Genomic DNA, 14,342 nt, shown 5'->3' with positions numbered 1-14,342 from the left:
GTCCCAAAACCCCCCACCCCGGGCAGGAGGAGGGGGTCCGGAGGAGGGCCCTGGCCAACACATGGCCAAAGCTCCGGGGGCCGTCCTCCGGGCAGACCGGCGAGGCAGTTCGGGGGGGTCGCCCTTGGGGCGTAACAGGCGGATCCGGGGGTCGGTCTGGGGGCTTGGCAGGCTGGTCAGGGGGTCGGTCTGGGGGCTTGGCAGGCTGGTCAGGGGGTCGGTCTGGGGGCTTGGCAGGCTGGTCAGGGGGTCGGTCTGGGGGCTTGGCAGGCTGGTCAGGGGGTCGGTCTGGGGGCGCGGCAGGCGGGTCAGGGGGTCGGTCTGGGGGCGCGGCAGGCGGGTCAGGGGGTCGGTCTGGGGGCGCGGCAGGCTGGTCAGGGGGTCGGTCTGGGGGCGCGGCAGGCTGGTCAGGGGGTCGGTCTGGGGGCGCGGCAGGCTGGTCAGGGGGTCGGTCTGGGGGCGCGGCAGGCTGGTCAGGGGGTCGGTCTGGGGGCGCGGCAGGCTGGTCAGGGGGGTCGGTCTGGGAGCTTGGCAGGCTGGTCAGAGGGTCGGTCTGGGACTGCGGCAGGCTGGTCAGGGGGTCGGTCTGGGGGCTTGGCAGGCTGTTCAGAGGGTCGGTCTGGGACTGCGGCAGGCTGGTCAGGGGGTCGGTCTGGGGGCTTGGCAGGCTGGTCAGGGGGTCGGTCTGGGAGCTTGGCAGGCTGGTCAGGGGGTCGGTCCGTTCTGTCAGGGTTAGGTTTTCCAGGACCCAAGTGCAGGAGACAGAGGGAGGCTGGAGGCAGGAGTTCTCAAAAACAAAAGGGATTTATTCCATAAAAAGGCAAAAACAAGGCGCTGCAGAGCAGGATCAAAAACCACAAGTAACAAAGAACAAAACTGGGAGCACATGGAGGAGGGAACAGTACAGACCGACAAGGAACCAAGGAATGACAAGACAAGATATACTGAGGGGATAACGAGACAAGACGAGACACAGGTGCGGACACAATCAGGGCAGATGGGACACAGGCGGGGCAAGACAGAACTGAAACTAAAACTGGGAGGAAGTGTCAAAACCCTGACACTTTGTGTAATTAATTACAAAGTATATCCTCAAACTATGACTTACTAGTCTAAACTTGTCTAAAATGTGTTGAAAAAGGTGATATTAGAGGCTTATTAATATTATTATTATTACCTTTTCACAGAAGACATTTTAAGACGGGTCAAGGTTGTCTTAAAGTTAAGAAAAAGGTCAAGAACAAATTTGAGAACTTTAATTTCAAGAATACCATTTATTCTTAAGTTTTTTCTTAAGAATGTTTTGTGAATCCGGCCCCTGTTTCCTAGACCCCGTGTTGGATCTGGACTCCTTGACCAGCAGGCCCAGCTGGCTCCAGGCATAAAAAGGAGTTCCAGAGAGGAGGAAGGGGGGATTAAGAGGAGAAGAGGAGGCTGCAAGGAGAACGAAGATCCAGGAGAGGATCTGCAGAGGCCCAGAAGAACCCTAAACCTGAACAAAGAGGAGATACGGTGAGTCCACTTTCTTGTTCAGCCTCTATTCAGAAACAGAAGGTCCAGAATCTAAAGGGATTGGACTCCCTGCAGGTCTTCACAGACCAGAAGCAAGACCAGATCCAGGCATGGAGTTCGTCTTGGATTCAGGTCTGAGGGGGAGGTTTGGTCCTGCAGACCAGAGGTCCGGATGGCGCTGGTGAAGAAGACCAGGATTCAGACCAGTGTGCAGGTCCGAGGGTGTGAGGGGATTCCAGCTGTGATCCCCACACACCAGGCTGACTCCGGTCCTGAAGAGGAACATCTGGACCAGAACCAACAGTTTGGAACCACCTCGCAGGTAACTGAGGAAAACAAGCTGATCGGGACTCTGGGGGCTCCTGGATCACAATCATTCACCTATAGATTTAGATTTTTAGATGTATTTATTTGCACAGTTAAACATTACACAAATAAAAGTAACAACTTTACAAATTAAAGTGTAGGAAGAGGCGAAAACTCAAAGAGCTTATCAGGGGCCTCCACCTATGGTTAACATAAAATGTACTATCATACTTATAAAAACAAAATATACAAATGAGTAGTTAGAAATCTATAGATGATAGAAATAAATGAAAATTACAAAGAATTTACACAAAAGAAAAATGATCGGATATATGAATAACGATAAAGAGTACAATTTAATAATTAAAAAACAAACAAAAAATAAACCACTAAATAACAAACCAAATGAACACAAACAAATAATAATTTCAAGGAGATTACACAAGACGACAACATTTTTCAGCACATCCATTACTTATGCTAGAGCAGTTCCATTCAAAAAACAAAAAGTGAGTGGTGTTTCAGACATCCTTTAAAACCTTGTACAGAGAAGCATTTTTTTTGCTAAATGGGAATATGTATTCCATAGTTTGACCCCTTTACCGTATTGCATATTTACCCCTGGTTGTAACACATTTTGGAGGATGCAGATCTAACGCCTGACGGGTTGCATAATTCTGGACCTGAGAGTTTGTAGTGAAATAGTCTTTGAGGTGAGCAGGAATGCTTTCCTCCTCTAAGACCTTATAAATAAAAACACATGTCTGATAAATATTTATGTTATAAATGTTGAGAATATAAAGTTTCTGAAACAAAGGAGTGGAGGGGCTGTATGAATCTGAACAAAACGTTTCTGACAAACCAAAATTGTATGTAATGTTGTGGGAAAAGTACTGGCCCAGACTATATTACAGTATAAGAGAGATATGGGTAAATTAGACTATAATAAAGAGTGAGAAGACAATTAGTTTTAACCAAATGTCTAATCTCTATCTGTGTGCTCTGGTCCCAGGTTATGTCCAGGTCCACCTCAGGTCTGCAGAGACCTGCAGGTCTAGTTTCACACCGGTCTTTGGTGATCCGGGACAAAGACTGCAGGAGTTCTGAGCGAGACCCGGGTACAGGATCCTGCAGAGGAGGAGGAGGAGGAGGAGGAGGAGGAGGAGGAGGAGGAGGAGGAGGGGAACTAGTAAGGACTGAGATTGGGACGGGAACTGAGACCAAGATGAGGAGAAGGAGGAAGATCCACTCATCTGCCTTCAGAGGGAGAGGTTGTATCTGTCTGTCTGTCTGTCTGTCTGTCTGTCTGTCTGTCTGTCTGTCTGTCTGTCTCTCTGTCTCTATCTCTCTATCTCTCTATCCATCCATCAGAGTTTCTGATTGGCTGAATAACCTCTCTGTCGTCTGTCTCTGTCTCTATAGGTCGGCTGCGTCTGTCAATCACTGCAGAGGCGGGACATCTCTCCGTGCACAGTAAGGTCCCCAGCAGCCAATGAGAGCAGAGGTCATTCAGACGTCAGAATACTGATGAGATAGCTCAGGGGAAGTGACCCCTGGTCCTCGAGTGCACTGTCCTGCATGTCCTAGATGGTCCCTGCATCAACACACCTGATTCTAATTAATAGTCATCATCAGCTTGTCATCAAGATGTGCACAACTTTGTTGTCAGAGTGTGCTGACGCCGGGACACATCTAAAACAGGCAGCACAGGACTGCCTACCCCTGATATAGATCAGATCTTTGCTGTGTGAGTTCCTGCTCAGTTCAGCAGGAAACAACCTCACCACGCACCGTTGCAGATACAGTTAACAAATGACACTAAAACAGTGACTCTGTATAGTCAGAGATGCGAGGAACCGATTTTAGCGACTAGCCTTCGAAGATGTTCTGCAATAACATGTTGAGACAGGACGATGCACAGGAACATGTTCAGGGAAGAGGTTTGGATGATTCCACGGTGACATCATCCAAGGTTTCTAAAGGGACTTTCTAAAGTTCAGTTGTTGCACCCTGGTGGTCGGCAGAGGACCTGGAGGTTTGATCTGGACCCTATGGGTCGGCAGAGGAACCACGTTCAGATCTACTGTATGTTGTGACGGTTTAGATGGTTGGTGGAGTATCTGGTGTCCACAGCATTGGCTGATGGGAAGTCCCGGGTATTTGAGCATCAAATGCATCATCTCCTCTCCCCGGATGCTGTCAAGTGATGGACAGAAGTGTCTTCAGTTTGTGTAGGCCACCAGTTTGTGGTTGGTCACTCTGCCTACAATCACAGTATTGTCTGAAAATGTGATGATTATTTTTCTCGGTAACCTCAGATCGTGTTCCAGAAGTTTTGGCCAGGGTCTCACGAGGTTCTTTTGAGGATTTGGTTCAATACCAGTCCTGGACATGATCAGTCAGTGTTGTTCCGAACGTTGTGTGTAAATGGCTCTCCAGATCATATTCGGTGACAGGGACTATTTTGTGTTTTCTTTTTGTTTGTTTTCTTTTAAACTTGCATTATTAGTTTGTTTGTATTATGTTGCCCATGAGTTACCTTGCTTTTTATTTTCTCTGGACATTCACTATGACTACGTTTACATGCAGTCAAAATTTGGGTTATTGCTAATATTCCGGTTACTGTAACATTCGGAATATTCTGTTTACATGGTAATTAATCATTTGAGAAATCTGGATCAAACCAGCGACGCACGGAGAACGTCATGACGCAATTCCCGTCATTTCCGCTTCCTCTTCCTGTATCCAAATTCAAAACAAATGCTGCTTCGTGCAACTTTTCTCTCACCTTCTTGTAAATCTTCTATCCCGGTACTTTCTACCGTCTACAAATGCAGAAATGTTCATATCCTTCATTACATTTATGAAGTGATTAGTCTCCTCCTGGTCTTGGTTTCTCCATGTTTATAAGAACTTCCTGGACTCAAAAGACCAGGATTCCTTGTGAACAGAGCATGTGCAGAAAACACATTCCTGTTCCTTTTGATCGGGATATTCCGTTTGGCGTTTAATATTCGGGTTTTAAAAGGAGTAACCCAGGGGTCATATTCAGGTTTTTAAAAACCTGAATATGAGCAAATTCGGGTTATTCAAAGGGGTTATTGGTGTTTACATGGCTGTGCAAATTCGGGTTATTGCCAATATTCAGGTTTTAAAAGGGTTATTGATGCATGGAAACGCAGTCTATGTTTACATGCACTAACAGAAATTTGAACTGAAGGCCGAGAGACCTGAGTCCTTGCTGAGACCAAGAGAGTCGAGTCGTCACTAAGACCAGCAGAGTGGACCGTATAAGTCCAGGTCTTAGATCTGACTTCCTGTCTGTCCCAGAATAGATGTTAAATCCTGCTGTTGGTTTATAAAACTCTGTCTGGTCTCAGAGCAAAACACATCTCTGATCTCCTGGTCCATGATGAACCAACCACAACCCTCAGGTCGTCAGGGCAACGCCTACTTAGGGTTAGACCAGGGCTCGGCAACCCAAAATGTTTTAGTCATATTGGACCAAAAACACAAAAAACGAATATGTCTGGAGCCGCAAAAAATGAAAAGTCTTGTATAAGCCTTAGAATGAAGACAACACATGCTGCATGTTTCTATATTAGTTATAACTGGGGGAAGATTTTTTTTTTCATTATGCACTTCGAGAATAATGTCGAAATGTCCAGAAAAAAGTCAAAATTTCGTGAAAAAAGTGGAAATGTCAAGAAAAAAGTAAAAATTTAGAGAAAAAAGTAAAAATGTCGAGAAAAAAGGCAAAGTTTCGACTTTATTCTTGAAATTGTATTTCAACATTAATCTCGACATTTCCACTTTTTTTCTCGAAGTGCATAATGAAAAAAAAAATCTTCCCCTCTCAAATATTTTTTCTCCTGCATGGCCCTGATACCCTGATACTTCGTACAAATCTTCATTAACAGAAATGTTGAAATGTAATTTTTATTCTACACATTTTTACAGCATTGGAAAACGTTAAGAATGTTTGTGTCATGTTTTCCTACAGAAACCATATTAAAACAACAAATATATTTCCCTCCCCATCTATTTACATTTTCAAACATTTTTGAAAAAGCTCCAGGAGCCACTAGGGTGGCGCTAAAGAGCCGCGGGTTGCCGACCCCCGGGTTAGACCCAAACAGGGTGAGGCGGTGTTCATGTTTTATGCTCCTCACCTGTGGAACCAACCCCCAAAATGCATCAGGGCTGCTGAAACTCTTGAAAAACCTTTTATTAAATGCTGCATTTCAGTAATTTCCCACAATGCACTGCAACCTTTATTTCTTTCATCTGATTTATTTTATTCTTTTTTAACCTTAGTCTGTCTCTGTTTTAATTTTTACTTTTTAATGCACATTTTACTGTTTTTATGTCTGCTACAAATAAACTTGCCTGAACTTGATGTAGCCTATAAACTTCCTGTCATTTGTGTGTGCAGTCCACGAGGCCAGGGGGCTGATGGGAAAATCCCTCAGATCATGTGACTCATATGTGAAGGTGAGAGCACCAGCATGTGGTTTAACAGCTCGGTGGTTCAGTTCCTGCAGCTAATTCTGCGTGTGTGTGTCTGTGTTCACAGCTCAACTCTCACCTTCATCACAGTGTCAGGATGAAAACTCAGACGGTTCCTGACAACAAGAACCCAGAATACAACAAGATCTTCACACTGTGAGGCTCTTCTAACGTCGCAGTCACACGTTCACCCGGGACGTTATGAGGGGGCCGTATAGGACAAATGCATTTTTAACTCTCACACACACCTCTGAGGTCATGCACATACTACTATAATCACTTGCACATACACATAAAATCAACTCACATACACACACGAGTGATATGTCCCATAAAATCTAGTAAAAGCCTGCAGCCCCCTCTGACCCCCCCAGGGTCTGCTGTCTTCACCTGTTTCTATAGTGGTCTCTGTAGTCCACCAACTAACCAGGTATCAGTCATATCAGTGCTTTAAGTGGGAAAAAATAAGTGCCGGTACTCTCCCCCTCCAGTCATACAAATATGGGACTATGTAAATTTGTGTATATATATATATATATATATATATATACATATATATATATATATATATATATATATATATATATATACATATATATATATATTAAACTCTCCCACTCTGTTAAAAACCTCCTGTGTTTACCTTCATATTTCCGTTTGGCCGTGCATTTTGTCCCTCCAAGTTATTTCACAATCACGAGCGCGCCCGTATAGCTCAACGGGATGAGCAGGCGACTTGCGTACAGTGAACGTGGGTTTGGTTCCAGTCGCGACATATTTTGCACCCACTTCCTACGAGTCTGTCTTTCACTGCACCTATCAAATAAAGTTGCAAGAGCCGCATGACACCGGCCATAGAGCCGCATGCGGCTCGCGAGCCGCGGGTTGGCCAAGCGCGCCTTTACGTCTGTACGGCAAGCTTTGAGCATCAAAACACCTTAATCAACAAATCCAACCTGTAGACTTTGGGGAGATCGGGGGGAGTTACTGACTGATGGGGAATCTGGGAAGAACAGTACCGGTACGCGCCGCACACAGTAAATAATTTCCGGTACGCTGATGGGTACAATTTAGAAGTGCCGGTACTGCGTACCGCTCTGTACCGGCCCACTTAAAGCACTGAGTCATATGTACGTAGAACTCCAGTTAAAGATCATTACTAATATATCTGCTCTTTTGGACCTTTGACAACATATCTGTTAGAGACGCACCGATCAGGATTTTGAGGGCCGATCACCGATAACCGATCTCCAGAACCAGTATCTGCTGATCCCGATACTGCCGATCACCGATCACAGCGTGAAATCCATAAATTCGTTAATAGTGTTGTCTCATGTACAACACTGACATTGTATTATTAGGTATAAAAATTAGGAGATGAGAAAGTATCATGAATTGACTGATTTATTGCAGGCTGAGGCAATATGCAATATTTCACACTCTAGAGACTCTTGGAGACGATTTAGACTCAGTTTACAAAGAATATGTGTAGTTTACTAGCTTAAACTTTCCTGCAGCGGTTTGTTGTTGTAAACGTCATCTGATCGGCCCGCTTTTAACTATTATTTTCCGATCTCCGAGGGCATTATTGTGCCAATACCGATTGGTTGCCGATCGACGGTGTATCTCTAATATCTGTGTCTCTCCTCTCTCTGCTCTTCATCCTCTCTTCCTTCTTAAAGGGGAGTTTTTACCTGCCGTTGTTTATGTAATAATTGATCGGAGGTCATGTTCTGGAGTTGTAGACTGGAGAATAGACGCTGTATTAATAGAAGTGAATGGAGTTGCTGGGATCTGCCACCAGAGGGTGCACAGCTGTTAACAGCTCTGCTGATCTGTGTGTGTGTGTGTGTGTGTGTGTGTGTGTGTGTGTGTGTGTGTGTGTGTGTGTGTGTGTGTGTGTGTGTGTGTGTGTGTGTGTGTGTGTGTGTGTGTGTGTGTGTGTGTGTCAGGTGCACCAGGGACCTCCTCCTCAGCAGGTTGCTGGTCTCCGTGTTCAGGGAGCGAGCTGGCAGCAGGTCAGTGCTGACTTCACTCATCTGTTCTCGTTACCTGTCCAGCCTTCAGAAATGTGAGGCGCCTCGTTTCTAGGAGTGAAATAAATATGAGACATTTTACCTGTACATGAATTAAAGCTCTTGTTATCAGTAAAGATGTTCAACACAAGTGAAGTGTGATTGATGTGACGGGGTGGAAACCAGAGGTGTCAAGTAATGAAGTACAAATATTTTGTTACCTTACTTAAGTAGAAATTTTGGTTATCTATACTTCACTGGAGTAATTATTTTTCAGATGACTTTTTACTTTTACTTCCATTTTCATGCAATTATCTGTACTTTTTACTCCTTACATTTTAAAAACAGCCTTGTTACTCTATTTCATTTCGGCCTTTAAAAAAAAACTATCCAGTTACTTGCTCCATCCGGATAGAGTGAATTTGGTTGTGATTGTGGTTGCTCAATAGTACACATATATGGTTCTTTAATATATTTACATTATACTAAGATGCATTCATTTTCAATGGCTTTTGTCCTTAATGGCTTTTTTTCCCCTTACATTACTTTTACTTTTATACTTTAAGTAGTTTTGAAACCAGTACTTTTATACTTTTGGAGTAAAAAACTTGAGTTGATACTTCAACTTCTACAGGAGTATTTTTAAACTCTAGTATCTATACTTCTACCTGAGTAATGAATGTGAATACTTTTGACACCTCTGCCTCTGTTTCTCCTCAGGTGCGGTCAGCTGATTGGCTGCATGAGCTTCGGGGTGGACTCCCTCGTCTCACCTGCACAGGTGAGTTTACATCCGTCACGGAGGAGGATGCTGAGCTCTGATTGGCTGTCAGCAGCTCCTTTCAGCCCCATGAATCCACGTGTTGGTTTTGCTCACAAGTGGGTAGAGTAGCCAAAAATTGTACTCAAGTAAAAGTACTGTTACTTCAGAATAATATGACTCAAGTAGAAGTCTAATCACTGACCTCTGACACCAGGAAGTCCTCCAAATAATTACTTGAGTAAAAGTATAAAAGTACTTGGTGAAAAAACTACTCAAGTACTGAGTAACTGTTGAGTAACGTCTGATTTATTTTTTTAACACAACCATTCAAACAGACAAAAGTACAAAATAATCATCTTCAGGCAAATTAAATCAATAAAATAATAAAATAAATTAAAATTAATAAAAAATAAAAAATAGCTTAAATTAAAATAATCTTAAAGTAAATTCAAGTACTTTAATACATAATAAAATAAATAAAATAATAACAGAATAAAAAATAAATTAAGCACAAGTAATACAACATTTCAAGCCTTTATGCTTTTCTTTTTTAACCAGGCAGAACTAGAACAAGCCCATGAACTCATAGAAACTCTGTGTGTGTTTGAGTCTGTGTAAATGTGACAAAACATGCAAAAACAAAACATTTTCCCAAAGAATCACTCAGTGATGTCATGAGATTGACGCGTACGTGGATAAAAGGGATAAAAGAAAAGTAACAGCTCAACGTAGCCTAATGTAGCGGAGTAAGAGGAACAGTTTTTTCTTCACAAATCTACTCAAGTAAAAGTAAAAAGTATAGTGGTTCAAAACTACTCCTAAATGTACAAAATTTCACAAAACTTACTCAAGTAAATGTAACGGAGTAAATGTAACTCGTTACTACCCATCTCTGATTTTGCTGGGGGGTAGACTGAGCAAAAGACCAGTTCAGAGTTACGGGTACTTCTAGTTAGTTCCTGTCAGTGACGACATCACCACCGTTGAGATTTCCGTGTTTTAAAGTTCAGTATGAGTGAAAAAATAACTTAAAGCTTTATTTTGCTAATTTAACCACACTTAAATACTTAAAATGTATAACTTCATTTTTCACTGTCCTCCCCCACTACTGCTGCTTGTTCATGTGAAATGAATCGTGGGATATTCTGTCTCACATGTGGAGGTGGGGTGGGTTTTGGATCTCTTAAGCTGGGCATACACTGTGCGATATTTTAAATCGTTTGATTCAGCCCCATTTCAAACTGCACGACTAGATCGCTGAGTTCAAAAGTTCACAGCCCACGATTTATGGTCTCACACTGTACGACCCGATGCTCTGATGAGACCCGTCTGCTCACACTATACGATCATAATCCTCCCGTCAGACCTCTATGTACTGAAACTCGAGGCCGGTTTTGGGGCAGGGGTGGGCTGTGTCCACCCAAACGTGCGTCCTGCCCACCCAATCAAAGGTTATGGGGATCCTTTATTTTTTTATAATTTTATTTTTTTATATATATAAAAAAAAATCCCAAAATATCTGTACCGTTTCTGATTGGGTGGGCACTGCACATCATTTTTAGACACAACAAAGAACGCATACCGCAAAAGTTGTGTCTCGGCGGAGGGACTCGGCGTCCCAGCAAAATGAACACACAGAGAACTGTTCAGAACAGCACACAGAGCACACACTGAAGGCTGATTTATGGTTCTGCGTTACACCAACGCAGAGCCTACGGCGTAGGGTACGCGGCGTTGCGTCCCGTACGGTGCCACGTTTAACCATACTTCTAATGCAGTGAACCTCTCTCCACCTCTGTGTTGGCAGAGGCTCACTGGTTGGTTTTATCTGCTGGGGGAGGAGTATGGCTGGAGCAAACACCTGAGAGTACCATCAGAGGGCTGCAGGAAGAAGATGATCTCCACTGTGGAGGCGGGGAGCAGACCGGCAACCGGCTCCATGGAGAAGCCGAGGGAGGCAGCGTTGGGAGGTGAGTTGATGCTGACTGGGGTGTGAATGGCCTTCAGAGAAGGCCTAAAAAAAAAAAGAAATAATAATAAATGTAATAATAATAATAATTAAAGCTGCAAGCAGCGATGAACGGGCCCTTGCGCGTGCATTTTTCACCAATAAAGGTCAAGTACTCAATACCGAGTCTGATGACACCACCCACGACTCTCTATCTCAAACCATTCAAAAGTTATGGCAGAAAGTAGGAACTATCACATATGGACAATTCAGATGAAGGGGGGGCGCGCTTTTTGGCATCTATCGTCGCCATGGTAACGCTTTTGACTGAGAAAAGTAATGCGCGTTGTCGCAGGATGGAGACGCACATTTTGATGTATAACACACCTGGGTGCACGTTACGGTTCGGGCCGCATTAACGGCCGAAGAAATGGCATAAATTGCGCCAAAATTACACAATTAATTCAAAATGGCTGACTTCCTGTTCGGTTTCGGCCATGGTGCCAAGAGACTTTTCTTCAAGTTGTGCCATGATACAGGTGTGTACCGATTTTCGTGCATGTACGTCAAACCGTATGGTGGGGCTTGAGGCACGAAGTTTTCCGGGGGGCGCTGTTGAGCCATTAAGTCACGCCCATTAATGCAAACCATTAAATATCACATTTTTCGCCAGGCCTGGCTTGCGTGCAAAACTTGGTGACTTTTGGGGCATGTTTATGGGGAAAAAGGCCCTCATTTTGTCGGAAGAAGGAAAAAAAAAAAGGAAAAAAATTCCTACAGATACAATAGGGCCTTCGCACTGTCAGTGCTCGAGCCTTAATAATAATAATAAAGTATTCAATAAAAAAATGAAATAAAAATTATTTCTACGGTCTGATTTCCAGTGGGCGGGAATAAAACAAAAGATCGTAGGCCTTCATGGAGTCCGAACATCAAATCTCTGCAGAGAGGTGAGAGCGGTTGAGAGACGGAGTTAAATGGCGGAAGACGAGAGTGTCAATTCATTGTACTGTTGCCTTTTTCCGCGATGATTTCTTTTCTCTGTGATGAGGGGAAGGCCCAGCGGTAGTGCTCACGGTTCGCCACTGCTATCAGGTTATTGGTTTGTTGGAGTCCCGGTTATGAAGTCGGACCACAGACCCTGACTGGAGGGGCTGGTTTCACGGATACACCAGTCACAGGGTCTGTTGGACTGTCACTGGTTCTAACACAGGTCGGTCTGATTGATTCAGCAGTCGACGAGCTCTGAAGGTGTTTTTTTCTGCATGCAGCTGAAACATTAATGAAGGCAGAGCCAAACAACCTTGACGATGTCAAGCTAAAAACACCAAAACATGATAGGCCTTAATGTGCATAAAAAAGAAGAATCCAGTAACCATCTCTTAACCCTTGGAAGGATCTCCGGCTAGTGTCTAAACGCCTGACCGTTAATGTCTTGCACATGTATTCACAGCCAAACACACATTTAAACTGAGGAAAGTCCCACCCGAAGAAAAGTAGAAGCTAATTTCATATCTAACGTCAGGTTTGTCAGGGTCTGTGTCGCACCTCCTCTGCTTCTAACAACCGTCCAGAAACACCTGAAGAGGGTTCAGAATGCATCATGGTCATAGCTGCAGCTACAGGTTGAGACAAGCAGCTGGTCTGAACCAGAGCTGCATCCTTAGACCTACGCTACAGGGGGACGCAGGCCTGGAGAACACCGATACTCCAGTCTGCTCTGACATGCCAACTGGACTCTTCCAGGATGAAGCTTTGCTTCGGTAATGGAGGCAGAATTTGGTTCGGCATCATCTGGCTGAGACTTGGAAGATCTTCTCTGAGAAAGGCGGCTGGGCAGGAGCAGACGCTGCTCTCAGTCCACGTAACCTCACATGCATAGCTCTCTAGCAGTGGTTCTCAAATGGGGTAGGCGTTCCCCTGCGGATACGTGAGATTTAAAAATATACATATATTTAAAAAGTAACATTCAAACAAAAATCCTTTTAAAAATAATTATTTAATAAATATTCCAGGAAAATATAAGTATAAGTTCATAAAAAAAAAAGTATATTCAGTAGGCTATTCAATATCATTCTCCTAAACCCCAGAGTCTCCCCCACACCAGGATGGTTCGACCCAACCTCTCATATCACCTGTCAATCACTTGGATCAATAAAGGAGTCATGATTGAAGCGTATAGCAGCAATTCTGTTGAAAACATGGAGGGACAAGTGGCAAAAAGTTCAGGCTCTATCATGAAGAATATGTTTTAATTGGATTTATGTCCACAAGTTGCAATCCACCCAAGGCACTGTTGGGGAGAAGTTAGCTAACAGTAGCATGGAGCTAGCACATCTGCAGCGTCATCTGAAGACCAAACATGGATGTCATGTTGGTAAGCCACCTGAGTTTTTCAAGAGGAAACTGTCTGAATTCAGATCATCTCAAGACGCGATGGGGAGGACCTCCACAACATCAGCCAAAGCCCTGGAGGCCTCTGATGAGGCGTCTTTGCTCGTAGCTAAAGCCCAGAAGCCCTGCTCCTTCCACTGGCTGTAGTGCTGGCTGAGACTGTGCTGGACAAAACGAGAAAATTAAAGACTGTGCCTTTGTCAAATGACACTATTTGGGGGGGCACGATGGCGCAGCTGGTAGTGCAGCCGCCTCACAGCTAGAAGCTCCTGGTCCTCGAGCCCCCCCTGTCCAGCATGTTTTAGATGGTACCCTGCTTCAGCACACCGTGATACAAGTACCTGTATCATCAACATAGTTGTGCAGACCTTGGTGACGAGCTAATGAGGACCGTTAATTAGAATCAGGTGTGTTGGTGCAGGGAAACATCTATAACATGCGGGACAGGAGGGGCACGAGGACCAGGGTTGGGAAACATTGAACTACTGGACCACCAGAGTCTGGCTCTAGACCTGTGGTTCCCCTACTGGACCACCGGGGTCTGGCTCTAGACCTGCGGTTCCCCTACTGGACCACCAGACTCTGGCTCTAGACCTACGGTTCCCCTACTGGACCACCGGGGTCTGGCTCTAGACCTGCGGTTCCCCTACTGGACCACCAGGGTCTGGCTTTAGACCTGCGGTTCCCCTACTGGACCACCAGAGTCTGGCTCTAGACCTGCGGTTCCCCCTACTGGACCACCAGAGTCTGGCTCTAGACCTGCGGTTCCCCCTACTGGACCACCAGAGTCTGGCTCTAGACCTACGGTTCCCCTACTGGACCACCAGGGTCTGGCTTTAGACCTGTGGTTCCCCTACTGGACCACCGGGGTCTGGCTCTAGACCTGTGGTTCCCC

General features: G+C 44.7%; 1 protein-coding gene across 1 annotated transcript in view; it reads left to right on the top strand.

Moving 5' to 3' along the window:
• Nucleotides 1-3,011: 3,011 nt before the first annotated feature.
• LOC133450756 (regulator of G-protein signaling 3-like) overlaps nucleotides 3,012-14,342 on the top strand; it is a 45,275-nt gene continuing 33,944 nt past the window's right edge. Inside the window, exons 1-7 of the mRNA XM_061729609.1 lie at nucleotides 3,012-3,089; nucleotides 3,241-3,291; nucleotides 6,254-6,312; nucleotides 6,395-6,483; nucleotides 8,280-8,345; nucleotides 9,063-9,123; nucleotides 10,913-11,075. Coding sequence (XP_061585593.1) covers nucleotides 3,044-3,089; nucleotides 3,241-3,291; nucleotides 6,254-6,312; nucleotides 6,395-6,483; nucleotides 8,280-8,345; nucleotides 9,063-9,123; nucleotides 10,913-11,075 — 535 coding nt within the window. The 5' untranslated portion in view covers nucleotides 3,012-3,043. The remainder of the gene's footprint in view (nucleotides 3,090-3,240; nucleotides 3,292-6,253; nucleotides 6,313-6,394; nucleotides 6,484-8,279; nucleotides 8,346-9,062; nucleotides 9,124-10,912; nucleotides 11,076-14,342) is intronic.

Source organism: Cololabis saira, chromosome 9 (genome assembly GCF_033807715.1).
Source record: "Cololabis saira isolate AMF1-May2022 chromosome 9, fColSai1.1, whole genome shotgun sequence".
In the NCBI taxonomy this organism is placed as follows: domain Eukaryota; kingdom Metazoa; phylum Chordata; class Actinopteri; order Beloniformes; family Belonidae; genus Cololabis; species Cololabis saira.
This window is presented reverse-complemented; position numbering and strand designations above follow the sequence as displayed.